This window comes from Canis aureus, chromosome X (genome assembly GCF_053574225.1).
Source record: "Canis aureus isolate CA01 chromosome X, VMU_Caureus_v.1.0, whole genome shotgun sequence".
Lineage (NCBI taxonomy): Eukaryota > Metazoa > Chordata > Mammalia > Carnivora > Canidae > Canis > Canis aureus.
This window is the reverse complement of record NC_135649.1, coordinates 796,627-815,340: the sequence shown is the minus strand read 5'-3', so window position 1 is coordinate 815,340 and position 18,714 is coordinate 796,627. Positions and strand designations below refer to the sequence as shown.

At 43.3% G+C, this 18,714-nt stretch overlaps 1 protein-coding gene across 2 annotated transcripts; it reads left to right on the top strand.

Annotated features, from left to right (window-relative positions):
• The first annotated feature begins 76 nt into the window (after positions 1-76).
• On the top strand, positions 77-17,495 carry FUNDC2 (FUN14 domain containing 2). 2 transcript variants are annotated; one of them, XM_077888610.1, is made up of 5 exons: positions 77-235; positions 4,162-4,312; positions 9,577-9,652; positions 14,207-14,338; positions 16,975-17,495. In XM_077888610.1, the coding sequence occupies exons 1-5, from the start codon at positions 103-105 to the stop codon at positions 17,050-17,052; spliced, it is 570 nt and encodes a 189-aa protein (XP_077744736.1). In that variant the 5' UTR covers positions 77-102; the 3' UTR covers positions 17,053-17,495. The 2 variants fall into 2 exon arrangements, with proteins under 2 accessions (XP_077744736.1, XP_077744737.1); XM_077888611.1 differs by lacking the exon at positions 77-235 and adding an exon at positions 3,213-3,291.
• Positions 17,496-18,714: the final 1,219 nt, after the last annotated feature.

Below are 18,714 nucleotides of genomic sequence, written 5' to 3'. Positions count from 1 at the left end.
GCGGCCCTCCGGGGCGGGGCTGCGGAGCCTTGTGACGCAGCGCGCGGCCGGGGGGCGGGGCCCGAGGCGCCCAGCCCGCCCTCTTCCGCTGCGGCCGTGGGAATGGAAACATCTGCCCCACGTGCCGGAAGCCAGCTTGCGGCGATGACGGCGCGCCGCTCCGCGTCCTACCGCGCCGAAGCCCCGCGGGTGTCATCGCGAGACGGGCTCGCCGACATGGCCGCGTCCAGTCAAGGTAAGGGCGGGCGCGCGCAGCGCCGGCGCCGCGGGGAGCCGCCTTTCTCAGCTCCGGAAGGGGAAGGGCTCCGCGTTCGCGGGTCCCGGCGGAGCCTCCCCGGGAGTCCGGGCGGCGCCTGGGCGGAGAGGGCGCCCCGGGCTTGCCCCTGACCCCGCCGCCCCCCGGATCCGGCCAAGGTCAGGCGCCGGGCGGGGACCGAGCGGCCCCGGGGTGTTGGCTCGGGTCGGGCGCGGTCGGCCTTCCGGCGCCGCCCCGAGCGGCGCGAGCCCGGAGACGTGCCGTCCCCGTGGTCGGCGGCGCCTGGCGCGCTCACAGCAAGGCGGCGTCTTTGACCCCGGGCCGGCCTCGTTCTGTGCGCAAAGGAGCCTCCTCTTCGCTACTGATGGTTTTGAAAGACTAATACGCATGGAGTCGTACTTTTTGGGTTGGTTTTGTATTTATTTACTCCGCGCGAAGGAACATTCCCTATAATAAAATACACAGAGCAGCGGGACTTTGAGTCATGCTTCTTACTCTGCTGATCACCCTGCTTCAGGTTCTACTCAATTCAGTGCTGCTTCGCGAGATCTCGTTGCCCAACGCAGCCACCATGGAAACCCGAGTATATAAACATAAAATTACGTGGATTATGTTCAAAACAAAGGCAGTGGAGGTATTCAGAATTCACCACTTGCTCATTATTCGCTACTGTTCACTGTTATCCATGCTCTTGACGTGATTTACGTGTATTGCGTCGATGTGATGGAAATGACAGTATGGTATGCTACTGTGCATCTCTCTCCAACCCTGGGTGCACTGATGTCACAGTTCCATGATGTCACAGTTCCATGATGTCACACTCAGGGAGACTGAATGCATCGTGCAAATGGATGTACACTGCAGATGACCCCCAGCTGGTTGTTCAACACTGGCACCCCCACCGAATTGACGTGATTAAGGGATTGGAGTGCACAATGATTATTTTCCTGCAGACCACACTGCTGTCATTCACCTAAAATATAGAGGTTGATTAGATATTTGCTCCTAGGAAATGGTTGTGAGAGAACTTTGAGGTCGGCATCGTGAATTTTGATCTTTATCATAGTGATGATCACGTAATCCTGTGGTCATTTATTTTGTGGACTCACAAGCAAGACTAACGACTCTGCTCTACATACTGGTTTACACAATTTGTTCAATGACTAAATGAATTTGAATGAACTAAAGGCCTCTGATTTTATCCCTCTTTTGGCTGGAGCCTCCTATTGAGCTGAGGGGCCTGGTAAAATTATATTAAAACAAAACTCAGGGTCGCCTCGATTGCTTCATGGGACTCTTGGTTTCAGCTCAGGTGGTGATCTCAGGGTCGTGAGATCTATCCCCACGTGGGAATCCGCACGGGTTGGAGAGTCTGCTTCAGATTCTTTCCCCTTCCCCCCACCTGCAAAATAAATAAATCTTGTTTTTTAAAGACTTTATTTATTTGATAGAGAGAGACAGCATGCACAAGCAGGGGGAGCAGCAGAGGGAGAGGGAGAAGCAGAGGAAGAGGAAGAGCAGACTCCTCACTCAGCAGGGAGCCCAGTGGGATGCAGGTCTCAATCCCAGGACCCTGAGATCATGACCTGAGCTGAAAGTAGATACTTAACCAACTGAGCCACCCAGGCGCTCTAAAATTAATAGATGTTTTTTTAAAAAAAAAAACCTCAAAACTCATTCTTGGTGTTTTTTTTTTTTCGTTCTTGTTTTCAGTGATATTCTTTTTTTTTTTTTTTTTTTTTTCAGTGATATTCTTTAACTCCGAGAGAATTTTTTCAACACAGCAGTAATGTTTTACTGTTCTTTTGTACTGGTATCTAATGTTACATTCAAAAGATACTTTTTATGTAACTATTTGTAAAAACATAGAAGACCTTGTTCCTCAAACATCCATATTTTGGTTCTGTTAAATTGGAATCTATGATCCATCTTGAATTATATTTTCTGTATGATCTAACTAGAGATCATAGCCTTTTATTTTTTTTTATTACAAATACCCAATAGTTCTAACAATTTTTTGAAACTGCTCTTTCCTTATTAAATTACCTTGATGCCATGTTATTGAAAATTGAATGACTATGTGTACATCTACTTGTGGACTCTGTATTCTCTCCCATTCATATATGTGTGTCAGTTCTACACTGTCCAACATGCTAGCTTTATAAGTCTTGTTGTGAGGGAGCTTTATTCCACTGTAGCTTTATAGGAAGTCTTGAAAGTCCTTGAACTTTGTTCTTTGCGGGGGGTTACATTTTATTTATATATTTATTTTAGAGAGACACAGAGCACAAGCATGTGAGCAGGTAGGTGAGGTGAAGGAGCAAGGGGGAAAGAATCCCAAGCAGGCTCGTCACCGAGCACAGAGCCCTCCCCGGGGCTGGATCTCACAACCCTGAGACCATGACCTAAGCTGAAACCAAGAGTCAGACACTTAAGTGACTGGGCCACCCAGGGGCCCCAAACTTTGTTCTTTTTTATTCCCCAAAATTGTTTTGATGCTTGTGGCACATTGTATTATCCTAAACGATCACGACAATCTCTCTCAGTCCACTGGCTCTTTCCTCAGTGAGACGTTGACACCCCTCCCACTCAGTGATGGGGTCTATATATTCCCTCTTGAATCCGTGTGGGAATGTGTGACTGCTTCTACTGAACGTGGTGGAAGTAACACTACTTGGCTTCTGGGGCCAGGTGTTAAATAATGAACACAGCTTGTGCCTGGCCTTCAGTCTCCTTCACTCTCTAGTTTCTCGCTGCCTCCCTTGGGGACGCACCCTGCAGCCTAGGAGCATGCTAGAAGGAAGTCTGAATGAGCCCACATAGAGAGGCAGCCTGAACATATGTTGGGGATGATTCCAGGTCTTTGACCTGTAAGTCTTCCAGCTGAATCCGCAGACTTCACGGAATAGGGATGGACTGTAATGCCATATCCCGTTGGAATCCTGAGCCACGGAGTCCAAGAGCATAATAAATGATTGCTTGGCTCCATGAAGTTTTGGGGCGATTTGCCATCATCGCTGGGAACACTATTCTAGGTAGGCCTTCGCATCTCCATATACATTTTAGAACCAGCTTGTCGGTTTCTAGATAAAGACCTCCTTTTTGACCCGGACGGCATGAAGTCTGTAGCTGGATACGGGGACAATGAATGTCTTAAAAATACTGCCTTGCAAGAGAAAGTATGTAACTCCATTAATTTCAGTCATCTTCCCTCTCTGCGGTGTTTTGTTTACAGTGGAGAGGTTTTGTGCATCATTCTTTAAATTTATCCCTACATTGTCTTCCCACAGGGAAAGGGATCAGACATCTTGTTGACTCTTTTTCCTTTCTTGGGCAATCACTTAACCTCTGAGCCTCCATTTCTTAATTATAAAGTGGGGATAATAAATAGTACCTTGTTTTGTACCTACTATGTTCTGTAGATTTAATTAGGTATACATGTTTATTGCTTAGCACATTGCCTGGTAAATAGTAACAGCTCAATTAAACATTACTTTCTATCTTTATTATCAGTGGAGATCCATATAGTAGTAAGAATTTGTGGGCTAAATGGTATTGAGATATTTACTCTTGAGAAGGAGACACAAATGAAGAAAATCCATTTCATTTAGGATACGTTATTATTACTGTCAGGTTTTTGTACATCCATTGCTTGTTTTTAAATTTGAGAGAAAAACCCGGAGTACTAATTCTAAATTGTCCACTTATTTTTTTTCTAAGATAGGTATTATTTGTTGATTTTAGAAGTTGCTAGCCACAATTTCAGAGTTATTTTGCCATTTGAAATAAAATGATACTTGCAGGTTCTTCAATACCCATTTCCTTAAAATTCTCTTATTCTGATTAAGAATTGTGATTCATTATAAATCTAAGTATTTTCTTATTCAGTATCTCAATTCTTGTAGGAAACTTTGAGGGAAAATTGGAGTCACTGGACCTTGCAGAATTTGCTAAAAAGCAGCCATGGTGGCGCAAGCTGTTTGGGCAGGAATCTGGGCCCTCAGCTGAAAAATATAGCGTGGCAACGCAGCTGTTAATTGGAGGTGTCACTGGATGGTAAGTGATAAGAAAGAATGTCTAGTGTCTTTTTTTTTTTTGCCTTATTTAGTATTGCAGTTACAGGAACCATCTCCTTAACTAATGAGAACATGTTGACTTCTGTGCAATTGATCACTTCATGTGTGGCATTCACCTAAACATAGTGTCTATTATATGCCAGGCTCTATTTTGAGTATTTATATATTTCATTTCCTTCTCACAACAACTCTGAAATTGGTACTGGTATTGTGTATCCTCATTTTTCTTCCAGTTTCATTGAAAAATAAATACACATCACTGTATAAGTTTAAGGTATACTGCATGATGGTTTGATTTATGTATGTTGTGAAATGGTTACCACAGTAGGGTTAGTGAACATTCATCATGTCATACACATACAATAAACAGAGAGGAAAATAATTTTCTTCTTGTGATGAGAACTCTCAGCATCTACTCTCCTAAGCATTTTCATAACATTGTACATTACCTCCCTAATACTTACTTCTAAGTGGAGGTTTGTACCTTTTGACCACCTTCATCCAATTTCTGCTAACCCAACCCCGTGCCTCCAGTAACCACAAGTTTGATCACTTTTCTATGAGGTTTGTGTTTGTTTGTTTTAGATTGTGTGTGTGTGTGTGTGTGTGTGTGTGTATATATATATGAGATCATATAGTATTTGTCTGTCTTTGACTTCCCTCACTCAGCATAATGTCCTCAAGAGCAATCCATGTTGTCACAAATGGTAGGATTTTGTTTTTTATGGCTGAATAGTATTACATTGTGTGTGTGCTCTGTGTGTGTATATGTCCTGTTTATCCGTTCATCCATTGATGAACGTTTAGGTTGTTTCCATTACTTGGCTGTTGTAAATAGTGCTGCAGTGAATGTGGGGGTGCAGACATCTTTTTGAATTAGATTAGATTTTTATTTCCTTTAGATACATATTCCCTGAGGTGGAATTGCCAGATCCTATTCTAGTTCTACATCTTATTTTTTGAGGCACCTCCATATCATTCTCCACAATGGCTGTACTAATTTATAGCTCCGCTAAGAGTATACAAGCGTTCGCTTTTCTCTACATTGAGAGATAGAGAATACAAATAACACAAATATCTTAGTATTTAATAGATATTTCCTTCTCACAACAACTCGGAAATTAGCACTGTAATTGTTCTCATAGGAACTAAGGCTCAATAGGCCCGGGGCCACATAGCTAGGAAGTGGTATAACTAGGAGCTAGCCACTTACTAGCCATGTCACAGGATAACTTCCTCAATGTGACACAGCTTATGGCTTCATTTGTCATAAATTCAAAAAGTTTAATAGCAAATTTAGTCAGGAATATATAATACATCAATATCATCTCTACTTTTTATATTTAGAAATGTTGGGGATCCCTGGGTGGTTCAGCGGTTTGGCACCTGCCTTTAGCCCAGGGCATGATCCTGGAGACCCGGGATCGAGTCCCGCATCGGGCTCCCTGCATGGAGCCTGCTTCTCCTCTGTGTCTCTACCTCTCTCTCTCTCTGTGTCTCTCATGAATAAATAAATAAAATCTTAAAAAAAATGTTATTGTACAAGATAATATAAATACAGAACAGTACGTATGATATGTGTACGTTCTGATGAATACATATAGAGCAAACACCTATGTAACAACTGCTCAGGTTTAAAACGTGACTAGCACCCCAAAAACTCTAGAGATCAGTGCTACACTTATTGTCATGCAGTTATTTCTTTGCTTTTCTATGTGATTTTAACACCAATCTTATCAGTGTATAATATACTGTAGTTTAAAAAATATATATACTGTAGTTTATCTGCTTTTGAACTTTAAATAAATAAAATCATGTGTATTCTTGAATCTTGCCTTTTTGATCAGCTTGTTTTGTGTGTAGTTGTAGTTTCTTTGTTTTCTTTCATATATACAATTCCATTGCGTGAACATACCACAGTATTTTTTTTAAAGATTTATTTATTTATCACAGAGAGAGAGAGAAAGGCAGAGACACAGGAGGAGGGAGAGGCAGGCTCCATGCGGGGAGCCCGACGTGGGACTCTATCCCAGGTCTCCAGGATCATGCCCTGGGCCAAAGGCAGGCGCCAAACCGCTGAGCCACCCAGGGATCCCCCCACAGTATTTTTATCTAGGTGATGACTGACATTTGAGTTGATTCAGTGTTTGGCTAAATAGTGCTGATATGAACACTCTGTCTAAATTTCCTGGTGTGTATATATGCATTTTTAAAAAAGATTTTATTTATTTATTCATGAGAGACAGAGAGAGAGAGAGGCAGAGACACGGGCAGAGGGAGAAGCAGGCTCCATTCAAGGAGCCTGACGTGGGACTCAATCCTGGGGCTCCAGGATCAGGCCCTGGGCTGAAGGCGGCGCTACACCGCTGAGCCACCCGGGCTGCCCTATATGCATATTTTGGATGGTCTATACCTAGGAGTGGAATTACTAGGTCATGGGATATAAGTACATTCGGCTTTGCTGGGTAATGTCAGAGTGCTATCCAGAAGGGACTGTGACACTTTACCCTCCCAGCAACAAGGATTGGGAGTTCTCATGCTCTCCAGTCTTGTAAGCACTTGATACTGCCAGACTGAGATTTTTGCAGTACCTCACATGGTTTTCACTTATATTTCCCTATGTAGTGGTGACATTGAGTAACTTTTACATATGCTTCTTGACCGTTTTGGATCTCTTCTTTGATAAAGTCTCATTTTAATCTTTTGTGATTTTTCTCTTAAGTTGTCATCCCTTTTTGAACGCCTGGGTGGCTCAGTTGGTTAAACGTCTGCCTTCGGCTCAGGTCATGGTCTCAGGGTCCTGGGATCAAGTCCTGCATTGGGCACCCTGCTCAGTGGGGAGCCTGCTTCTCCCTCTCCCTCTGCTGCTGCTCCCCATGCTCAGCCTTGCTCTCTTGCACTCACATGTGCTCTCTCTCTCAAATAAATAAATAAAATCTTAAAAAAATAAAGTATACAATTTGATGAATTTTGACATATGCACACCAGTAAATCACCACAATCAAGGTATTGGACCCATCCATCACTCTAAAAGCTGCTTTGTACCTCTCCATAATCCCTGTAATGCCCTCACCAACCACCGATCTGCATTCTATCATTATAGATTACTTTGCATCCTCTAGAATCATACATAAAAGGAATTATACGGTGTGTGTTCTTTTTTGTCTGACTGCTTTCTTTTGCTTAGCATACTAATTTTCAGGTTCATCTATGCTTTTTTTTTAATTAGTAGTTCATTCCTTTTCATTGCTCAGTAGTAGTTCATTGTGTGGATGAACCATTTTGTTTATCCATTTACCTTTGATGAACCCTGGTTTGTTTCCACTTTGGGCTACAGCTGCTACAGACATTTGTGAACAAGTCTGTGTGAACATAGGCTCTCATTTCTGTTGCGTAAATGCCTAGGGATAGCATGGGTGGGGATTATAGGTGGGATGCTTTAATTTAAGAACCTGCCAGACACTTTTCTAAAATGCCTATACCATCTTATACCTCTACCAGCAGTGTGTGAGTGTTCCAGTAGCTCCACATCCTCACTAACACTTGGGCGCTATGCCTTTTTGATTACAACCATCCTGGTGGGTGTAAACTGGTAGCTCACTGTGGTTTTAATTTGTATTTCCCTAATGATTAATGATATTAGCATCTTTTCATGGGCTTATTTTTGCCATCCACATATCTTTGATGAGGAATCTGTTCAAGTCTTTTCTCCATATTGTTACTGGGATATTGGCTTTCTCATTACAGAGGCACAAGAGTTCTTTATATATTCCAGATACAAGTTTTATATCAGATTTGTGATTTGCAAATACATTCTTTTGCTCTGTGGCTTTGTAGTCTCTTAACAATAAAGAACAGAAGTTCTTAACCTTGAAATGTAATTTATCAACTTGTTTTTTTTCTAGCTCTAGCTTTTGGTTTAATGTCTGAGAATATTTTCCTAACCTAGGATCACTAAGATTTTCTTTTATGTTTTCTTCCAGAGAGTATTTAGGTTTAGATTTTTCATTAGGTCCATGATTCATTTTTATTTACTTTTTGTGTATGTTGCAAGGTAAGGAATCCATGTTCTTGTTTGCATATGACATCTAATTATTCCCACATGGTTTGATGAATAGACATCCTGCTCTACACTGAATTGCTTTTGCACCTGTGTCAAAAATCGATTGACTATATGTCTGTTTCTGAACTTTGTTTTATTTTATTTTATTTTTGAACTTTGTTTTCAAGCTTTTTGTTTTTAAGTGATCTCTATCCCCAGCATGGAGCTCAAAACTCATGACCCTGAGAACAAGGGTCACGTGCTCTTCCGACTGAGCCACTGTACTCCTGTTTCTGAATTCTTTAGGGTTTTTTTTTTAAGTATTTTTATTTTTTTAAGTAGGCTCCATGCCCAGTGTGGAGCCAAATGTGGGGCTTAAACCCACAACCCTGAGATCAAGACTTGAGCTGGGATCAAGAGTCAGATACTTAACCAACTGAGCCACCCAGGTGCCCCTGCAGTTTTTGTTAGTGGATTTGTCAGTCTTTGTGCTTAGTATCACACTGTTTTGATCACTGTTACTCTATAATAAGTCATGAAATCAGATAAATCTTATACCTTTGTTCTTTTTCAAAGTCGATTTGACTATTCTGGGTTCACAGCATTCTCATACAAATTTTAGAATAAGCTTGCTGCCAATTCCAATAAAAACCTGATGAGATTTTGATTAGGATTGCATTGATCCATAAACCATGTTTAGGTTTCTTTTAAGTATTCTCAGCAATTTTTTATAGGTCTTGCATATCTTATTTTTGATATTATTGTAAATGATATTTTTAAATTTCAGTTTCTAATTGTTCATTACTCATATATAGAAACACAATTGAGGTTTGTATATTCCTCTTTTATACTGTGATCTTGCCAGAGTCCCTTACTAGTTTGCAGAGTTTGGCGGTCCATTCATTCTTGCCAATTTCCTAGGGGGATATTTGCCTTTATGCTTTTCCCCCTTGAGCTCCACTATGTAGCTGGAGTCCTCTTTTAAAAGTGCACCCTGAAAGTTTTAAGGGATTTTCCCAAGACCACAAAATTAGTAAGTGGTAGAGACAAGATTTGAATCAGGGTCTTTCTGAGTTCAGAGCCTCTGCTCTCTGCTTGGCGAATCATCCGACAGTAAGTAAGATCTGAACATTGTTAGAAGTGCATGGTCATGTGTATTTGACAGCCTGTCAACTTGTCTGACGTTGGTTTGGTTTTTGTAGGTGCACGGGTTTCATATTCCAGAAGGTTGGAAAGTTGGCTGCAACAGCTGTAGGAGGTGGATTTTTTCTCCTTCAGGTTCGTATGCAAAATATTCCTAGATGTTTGGAAATCCCCCTTGCCCGTTAGGAGTGTGGTTTGAGGAGCTATAATACAGGCTTGGCGGTATTACACTAGAATAGCCTTTGCACTTATTTTCAGTGCACTATTTGAAATGCCGGTGACCATTTGAATCAAACTGCATCAGTTCAATCAGTCACATTTTGTTCTATCATCTATAACATGGGGACATAGTACATATTCCTATGATAGCTCCCTTACAGGGTCTTTAAGACCAGTTGAAATATTAAGTATGATTCCACAAATACAAAGTGTACTGCATGTACAAGTGCCCTGTGATACGATTTATTTGACAGAGGGGACATCGATCCCAGAGCACTCAGTGAGAAATGAGGACTAAATGACAGTCCAGTCCAATGTCCTCTCTTGTCCTCTCGGCCCAGAGTTTATTTCAGGACTACTAGATACAGTTCTCTGAGGCCGCACTGTAGTATTGCTTTGCAAACTTGACTCCACGTTGGAATCACCTAAGGAGTTTTACAAAACAGTAACGCTCGGAGCCCGCCGCATCCCCCTCCCCACCTGATGTCTTAGGTGGAAGGTGTGCTTGCACATCTAAGTATTTTTAAACTCTTGAGGTGATTCTAACGTGGAGCAGAGTTTGAGAAGCACTGCTCTGTAGGAGCCATAATTCATTGAATTGTGCCACAGTCTCCCAACTCCTAGGCCTTGGTCTCCTCCTACAGTTGACAGCCTTCCTTTTAGCGGGGTAGTGCTACCTCTGAACCGCAGGTGGAGTGGGTTTCCCAGGTGGGTCAGGGGAAAGTTCATTGTGTGCGAGGAGAAGGCTGGTGACTGGCAGCCGGGGCAGTGCCCAGGGCTGGGGCGAGTTGGGTATCCTATTGCCACACAACAAATTCCCGCAAACCCTAGTGCTCGAAATAACCGTCATTTAATCACTTCTCACAGTTTGTGTGGGTCAGGAATTTGGGGAGGGAAGGGTGGGTGCCTGTGGCTGCAGGTGTCATGCAGTTGCAGGCAGGAGGTGGTGGAGCTGTGTAAGCAGAGCAGGCTGGGGCAGGTCTGGGCCTCTCTCTGTCTCTCGGGGTGGGGGCGGTCAGACTCCCTGCAAGGCGAGGGCCCCCCGCCACCTTTCCCTCGCCTTCCTCTCAGCCCTTCGGGCACAAGTGCAGTGGCGGCTGTGTCGCCAGCAGACCCGCAGTCAGTCCTCTATCTCTGTGCTTTTCTCTGCAGCCTGCTCCAGGTTTGTCTTTGTATGTATCTTCATGTGGCTTTGAAATATCTTTTTTTCTTTCACCTTAAACTTTTTTCACTTGACATTTAATTGACACACAACATTAGTTGGAGTACAGCGTAGTGTTTCAGTATTTATAGGCGGTACAAAGGTCTGCGCCTGAGTGTACCCTCCATTTCTTCGGGGGCCCTGTCTGACGGAAGCAGTCGGTACTGCAAGAGTCCCCAGTGGGATTCTGGGATTGCATGAGTCAGATAACCGGGGAGGACAGGGATGTCTCCTTGCTAGGGGAGGTGGGCAGGACGCGGGGAGTCAGTGCTGTGTCCTCATGCTGTTGGTCACCAGAGGGATGAAGGTGAGGCCTGCTGTCATTGATGTGGGGATCCAGTTTCCTTTCTTTCATACTCATAATTGTCTTCCTTTCCTCAATATTTATAGTGTGGCAGTTGTCACAGATTAACCTGTATATGGCTGGTTTTGATTCTAGTTTCTCTATTCTGTTTCACTGGTCAACTTCCAATGTTTACTAAGGCTGGACAGTTGGTGACAGATGTTCTTCCCCACGCCCTTCGGGAGTGCTGTGGCTGCTTTTATGCTTTTAGCTTGTCCATATACATTTTATTTATTTTTTGTCCATATACATTTTAGAACAGGTTTGTTGATTATTTTCAAAAGCTGTGTTAAAATTTTCATTGGAATTGCATGGGAGCCATATAGGTAAATGTGGGAAGAATCAATATCTTGAATGATGAATCATCTGTGAATACATGCTTTCTCTCCATTTATTTAGGTCTTCATTGTCTTTCTGTAGACTTTACAATTTTTTTTTCTTATACATCTTCTACACCTGTGCCTTGGTTTCATTCCTAGATACCTTATGCCTTCACTTACACTGTGGCTTTCCTTGGCCACATACCCTCAGCCCCAAGCCAGTCTTCCAGTTGGACTCATAATGATACAACTCCTAATGTGGAACATCTTTTCTTTTTTTTTTGGGGGGGGGAACATCTTTTCATACACTTCCTTGCTGTCCACATACGTGTGTATTCAGGTCTTTGCCTATTTTTAAATTGGGTTATCTGTTTCTGTACTTTTTATTTTGTCCCATTAATCTGTGGGTCTGTCCCTTCTTCAGTATCCCACTGTCATCTTTTCTTTTTTTAATTGGATTCTTTTTTAAAAAATTTATTTATTTATTTATGATACTCACAGAGAGAGAGAGAGAGAGAGAGAGGCAGAGAGGGGGGGGGGGGCAGAGACATAGGCAGAGGGAGAAGCAGGCTCCATGCACAGGGAGCCCGACGTGGGATTCGATCCCGGGTCTCCAGGATCGCGCCCTGGGCCAAAGGCAGGCGCTAAACCACTGTGCCACCCAGGGATCCCCCCACTGTCATCTTGATTGCTGTAGCATCATAGGAAATCCTAAAATCAGGCACTATGATACCTCCAACAGTGTTCTTTTTCAAAATTGTTTTGGCTGTTCTAGTTCTTTTGCCTTTCCATGCACATTTTAGAACCAGCTTGTTTCTATCTGCAGAGCATCTTGCCGGGGTTGGGATTGCAGGAACTTCATAGCTCAACTTGGAAAGAATTGGACATCATTTTGAGTCTTCATTTCCATATACAGGGCCTGTCTCTCCATTTATTTGTTCTTTAAATTCTTCACCATTTTGTGGGTTTCAGCATGCAGATTCTATATGATTTTTGTTTAGATTTCTATCCAGTATTTAATACTTTTACAGCTATAGTAAATCATGAATTTTATTTCCATTTCCAGTTGCTTTAATTGCTAGCAGAAACAATACAACTGATTTTGTATGTTGATCTTATGTTCTGCAACCTTGCTAAACTCACTTTTTTTTTTTGTTTTTTGGCAAATGAGGTAGTTTATTAGCCTAGCATTTGTTGCAATACTTCTTGTTGGCAGCTGCCAGCTGTCCAGCAGTTCTGGTCTTTTCCCACCATTTGCAGCCCCTCTAGGGGACCACGCTCTTGAAGCTTCTGCTGAATGGCTAGCAATGAGCCCATTTCTCTGACGTCTCCCATAGATCTTGGTCATTGGAGGCGACCCCAGCGCCACCCCAGAGATACAGATGCCGTGCTGTGGAAGCAGCTCGTGTATACAGCCAGTTCTCATCATAGGGAGCAAGCTGTTTATGCTTAGCCAGCTTGACAGTGTCCACTCATTCGCTCGGAAGCTGAACATCCTAGACATTTTGACAAAGGCTCCAGAGCTCTGACAAACTCCTGTTGGCTCATGTCTTTCACAGTAACCCCAGGTATCATGCGGCCTCCGTGCTGCCAGCCTAAACTCAGTTTTTAGATGTAGGAGTTCTTGTTCGTTTTTTGGTTGGATTCTTTGAAATTATGTAGACAGACGTGTCTATGAATAGCAGCAGTTTGGCTCCTTCCTTTCTGATCTGGAGAAGAATCACACTTTTTATGAGTATTAATGTTTTGTTCATTACCTGTATTGCAAATATTTCCTCCAGCCTGGTTTGGGTGACTGATTAGTAGGTGGTGCCATTAACTAAAATAGACACTAGAAGAAGAGCAACAATGCAGGAAGAGATCAAAGAGAGAGAAGTCTCGGTTTTACATATTTTGAGAAATCCAGCTAGATGTGACTTACCAAAACTTCGGTGGAGAGAAGTGATATTGATGAAAGATTGATTGATGGGCTGTAGTGACTCTTTATTCCTTGGTTAACATTATTCCATCAGAAGACAACATACCCAGATCAGTTTGCTCCTATTCACACATTCTCATTGAAATTGTTTTCACTGAGTTTTACTTTGTGCCAAAGTGCCTGCTGTCTCCACGGAGGGAAGGGGGCATGCTCTAGACATATATTCGGATGTGTTTCTCTCAGCACCTCTTACATGAAGTTGCTCATGAGAAACCTCTGGAGCCATGTTCTAGAAGATTTCTTTCTGAGTCAACAGTGATTAAGTCGGCTATAACTTTGTCATGTTTCTTCACTTTACATCTTGACTTTCAATTCTGATTTTCTTTTTACCAATTTATATTTTTAAGCTAACTTAAAACTTTGTAGATGGGGATAAGGGTATAAATAAAGAGTAAAATAATTGCCAACAGTCATTGAAGGCCAGTCTATTGATCCGGCGTCAGGCATAGAGCCTTGCGTGTTGGGTGGATACTGAGTACATGTGAACTGAATATCATTGTCATGCAGTGAGCTGGATGGCAAATGTCTCAAACAATGGAAAGTCAGAATGGTTTTTGATGATGTGCTTCAGTGATCAATCCTAAAGAACTGTGTTTATTATTTTTGGCTATCATCGTTGAAACTGTAGCTTGCAAACCATACTGGTTACATCAAGGTTGACTGGCAGCGAGTGGAGAAGGACATGAAGAAAGCCAAGGAGCAGCTGAAGATCCGTAAGAGCAGCCAGATACCTACGGAGGTCAAAAGCAAAGCAGAGGAGGTGAGTCTTGTTTTGTTCATCTGCAGTGTGAAAAGACTGTGGACAATGGGGTAGACGGAGCAGAATGTCAGCTGTGAATGGCATCTCTTCACCCTAGGAGGCAGTCTTTTAAAGCTGGGTGATTGAAGTGTTGGTGACTCTTATCAGGCAGTGATGTATGTAAATGACATGTTTATGAATGACTGTAAAATGAATGAATGATATGTTTACATATGTGGATTGGTCATGTCTGGAATCAGTCCTTGCAGCAAGTGAGATGTAGATGGTTTGAAGTCATACTTTGTCTCCATGCACACTCTTCTCTGAAATGTCCATCCTTTACACGCACACATAACTAGCAGGAATATGTAGCTCAGAGGTTTGCAACTTTTTTTTTTGTAAAGGACCGGATGATAAATGTTTCCAGCTTTGTAGGCCCTGGGGTCTCGGTCACAGCTACTGAACTCCACCGTGTATCATGAAAATAGGCATACACGGTATGTAGACAAGTGGGTGTGGCTGTGTTGCAGCGAAGCTTTATTTAAAAATGACAGCAGGCTGGATTTGGTTTTCAGGCTATAGTTTGCTGACCTCTGCTCTAACACGCGAAAACCAGGTTAGGTTATATTGGCTGGCCCTTGGAAGGGACAGAAGAAGTCCTTCCTTTTTAAAAGGATGTATTCTGGCACTTCTTGATTACCTTTGGAAATACATTAAATGTCCCAAAGAAATAAGTGCACCGAAGTGGGGAGAAGTAAAGTAGGATCGAGGTGTCAAAAAGGCACCTTGCACCTTCTAAGGCCTGGAGCAATGGTGTTCTGGATTCACAGAGAAAACAGATGGAATAACTGCAGATGATGGATTTAGAGGTAAATCGAAACAGGCCTTGTCCTTGAAATATTGCCAAATGATGGTAACAAAATAAAACAGGTTAAACCCATAAGGACCAAGAGAACAGGAGAAAAATACCATAGGAGAAGAAATGTCAGCAAGTTTTTAGAAGTTGAAAAGCAGATAGATGAGTGATGAATAACTTAGATTCGAAAATACTGAACAGGTAAGTCCACCTTGCCAGGCACATTACTGGCAGTCTCTGCAAGGAGGTGGGTGGTAGGCCAAAGCTGGTCCTTTGCCCAGAGTGGAAGGTGGCATCTCCAAGGGCCCAGGGGTGCAGAGAGTCCCTCCCAGTTCCATCCACTTGTCTCAAGGTCACGGTTATAAAAGTGACACTTTTTTCATTTTGCCAGAACTTGACTACTCACATGTATACAGAAGTAATGCACGACTGTTGAAAACTTCTTTAATGACATGGGAAGTATGTATAATAAACAGAATAAGGTTACTGTTCCATTAGAACTAACTGTTGAGGGCCGCCCGGGTGGCTCAGCGGTTGGCCGTCCGCCTTCGGCTCAGGGCGTGATCCCGGGGTCCTGGGATCAAGTCCCGCATTGGAGCCCACTTCTCCCTCTGCCTGTGTCTCTGCCTCTCTCTCTGTGTGTCTCTCATGATTAAATAAAATCTTAAGAAAAAGAAGAACTAACTGTTGAGTCACAGAGGGAACTTGTTATAAACTAGCCACAAGGTTTGGAATTGCTTTAATCCACAAATTTTTGTATTCCTATGCGTGGCCTGGCACCGTCACAGGCCCCAGGGATAGTGGCTGGTTCCTCCCACCAAGCTTGGGGAGCCAGGGAATGAAGATGATGAATTCAGTGTTTAGCAATAAAAATCATCAGTAACTTCAGTGGCAGCAGTTCTGGGGGGGGGGTGGAATTGAAAGCCAAACTGTAACAAGTTGAGGAGTAGGAAGTAAGAAAGTAAAGATAATGAAAACAATAATTATTTCGGGATTTTGTATGATTTTCTTCATTCCTCCTGATGGTAGGTAGATGGCAAAAGGTGCTACGTCAAGTAGGGAAATGTGCGGCCCGGTGAAGGCAGAGGGCATGGAAGTGACGCAGGGAGTCCTAGGCATGGTGGGGTAAGGACGCCGGCGAGTCCCAGGAGAACGGGGTAGATTGGAGCAGGTCAGGGTGTGAGTGGCCTGTATGGTTGGGACATGGAGTTGCTGTACTCGAGTTTAAGAAATGGTTAGAAAAAAAAAAAAAAAAAATAAGAAATGGTTAGGCCAGGGTGCTGGACGTGTTGTCCGGTGAGGAGCGTCTAAGCTGATGGTTGTCCTTGGGGTGGAGGATGGACACAGAGACTTGGAGGAGAGACTTGCGAATGAGCAGCCTCGGTTGGGAAGCAGGTGTGGAGAGAACGAAGGAGTGACATCGGAAACGCAGTCGCCTCCGTAGCCGGTTTCTTGAACACGGCTTTACTCTTGCCCCGGAGCGTCCCCGTGAACTCTGTCCTTCCCTGTTCCTGAGACAGCACGCAGGCCGACTTCCTGGCTCTCTCACAGACAACTGAGGACAGAAGCCAAGGAGTTGCTTTGGCTTCTCCTCCTCGGCCGCCTATGGCCAGTCATCCAGTCAGAGTCCCATCTCGAAAACGTCTCTTGAATTCAGTCGCGTCAAACTAGCACCCCTGCCACCACCTGGAGCCAGAGACCCAGCGAGGGGGTTGTTGGGATCGCACAGGTGATAGAGATGTGAGTCGTAGTAATACTATCCCTGGCAAAGTAAGCCACTCGTGCTCTCTTCCGTTTCTAGGTCGTGTCGTTTGTGAAGAAGAACGTTCTAGTGACTGGGGGATTTTTCGGAGGCTTTCTGCTTGGCATGGCATCCTAAGAAGGACAACTTCACTTTTGTGATTCCTGTTTTCTCCAGCCAGCGGCCTCTGCACTCCATCATAAGACGTCAAGTCTCTCCTGCTTCTCCTCTTTCTCCATGACTTCTGCCGTGGCGTATCCGAATGGCTCCTGTAGACATCTGTCGGTACAAGCTGACACGGCCCCGCTGTGAGCTTGGTGGCAACGGAAGAGCCCATAGGCGTTAGCTCTACTCCCTGCACACTCCCCACTTACTAACCTGTAGGTCAACAAAAACGTTCCTTTCCCCTCCCGTATAAGATGCGTAACAGAGCTTGGTACGCAAGATGGCTCACCTTGGAGGATGAGTGGATCCTCAAAGGTTGCCCCGAACTTGATTTGGGAAAAAAAAAATCGCAAACGTATAGATACCTGATGTGCTGCATGGAAAGGAACTGAATACATTTGCCTTTAAGCATGAAAGACTTGGTATCTTGGTGTCTCCTTTCTTTTTTAGTTGGTTTTAGATTACAGAAAGAGAGTTGTTTATATACTTGCTGTAAGTATCCTGACAAAATGGCAGCATAAGCCCTAGCATCGAAAAATCTGAATATGGAATGAACTTGTGCTAAAGGTATATGTGTGCTGAGCTGAGGGTATTGTGTTTGGTGGGAAGGTCTTGAGGGAAACCAAGTATCATAGCTACGTCATCGGATGGTCAGACTTATGAATCATTTAGGGACATGAAGATCTTATCCAGGGACGTTTTCCAGCATCCAGCAACTCGTGGCTGTTTCCAGAGGGGTTTTTCTCATGGCAAAATAAGTGACTACGTAGGAGAGGTAAGAAGCTCTTGGATTTTTATTTCATGGAAAAGGCTTTAAGCTTCGAAATATGAAGTATTATTTACCTCTTGTGAAAACTTTAGGGGTAGCCATAGCTCCTCTGGGCCAATTCTATTTCTTCATCTAGTTGGTGTGAAATGCCTCACATTTGAGCCAGAGCTTTCAGGAGGTGGCATTCCAGGCACTCAGAATTGAGAACAGTAGCAAAAGCATGTGTGAAGTCAGTTATTTCCATCGTCAAACATAATCTGCTGTGTCACATGGCCCAAACCCTTAGAATTATTCTTTAAAACAAAAGTTTGTAGACACACAGAGACATGCTGGGAACCTCGGCACATCTGGTTGTAATGGCCTGTCACCATCACCATGTGTGCAGCCTCCGCTGGAACACCTGCTTCTGCAGGGTAAGGCTCGTGTGTTTCCGTCACACCCGTGGAACTGAGCACGTAATAGGTATTCAGGATTTGTAGAATATAAGGATGACGACCTCACGTAAATGAACCCACAAAAGGGATTGATCCAAAGAATCATTTGAGACTCTGTGAGTTATGAGAATGCAGAAAACTTGGAATCAGTCACTAAACCTGCAGGTGACTTTTGCAAAACGTATGTTTTTTTAAGGGCTTCTTTTAAAATGTTTGCCTTTTTCCTTACCTTGAGAGTATTGGGTTGGATTTGGAAACTGTACCTACTGATGGATGTGTGGGACTTTTTAGAATTCATCCATCTGCATCCTTTCCCTTCTTTTGAGGCGACCTAGGTAATTTTGCGTACAATGCGTATGAACCACCCCCAAATGAAAATGGTACGAGCCTCTGTGTTGTCTCTTGCATAAGGACTTAAAGATTGTTTTTAGT

What these genes read in the sequence shown, in the direction of transcription:
- FUNDC2 (XM_077888610.1), top strand. Translation starts at nt 103, where the DNA reads ATGGAAACATCTGCCCCACGTGCCGGAAGCCAGCTTGCGGCGATGACG. An exon ending in ATTGGAGGTGTCACTGGATG is followed by an intron (nt 4,313 to 9,576) that starts GTAAGTGATAAG and finishes TGGTTTTTGTAG; the next exon opens with GTGCACGGGTTTCATATTCC. An exon ending in GTGGATTTTTTCTCCTTCAG is followed by an intron (nt 9,653 to 14,206) that starts GTTCGTATGCAA and finishes TTGAAACTGTAG; the next exon opens with CTTGCAAACCATACTGGTTA.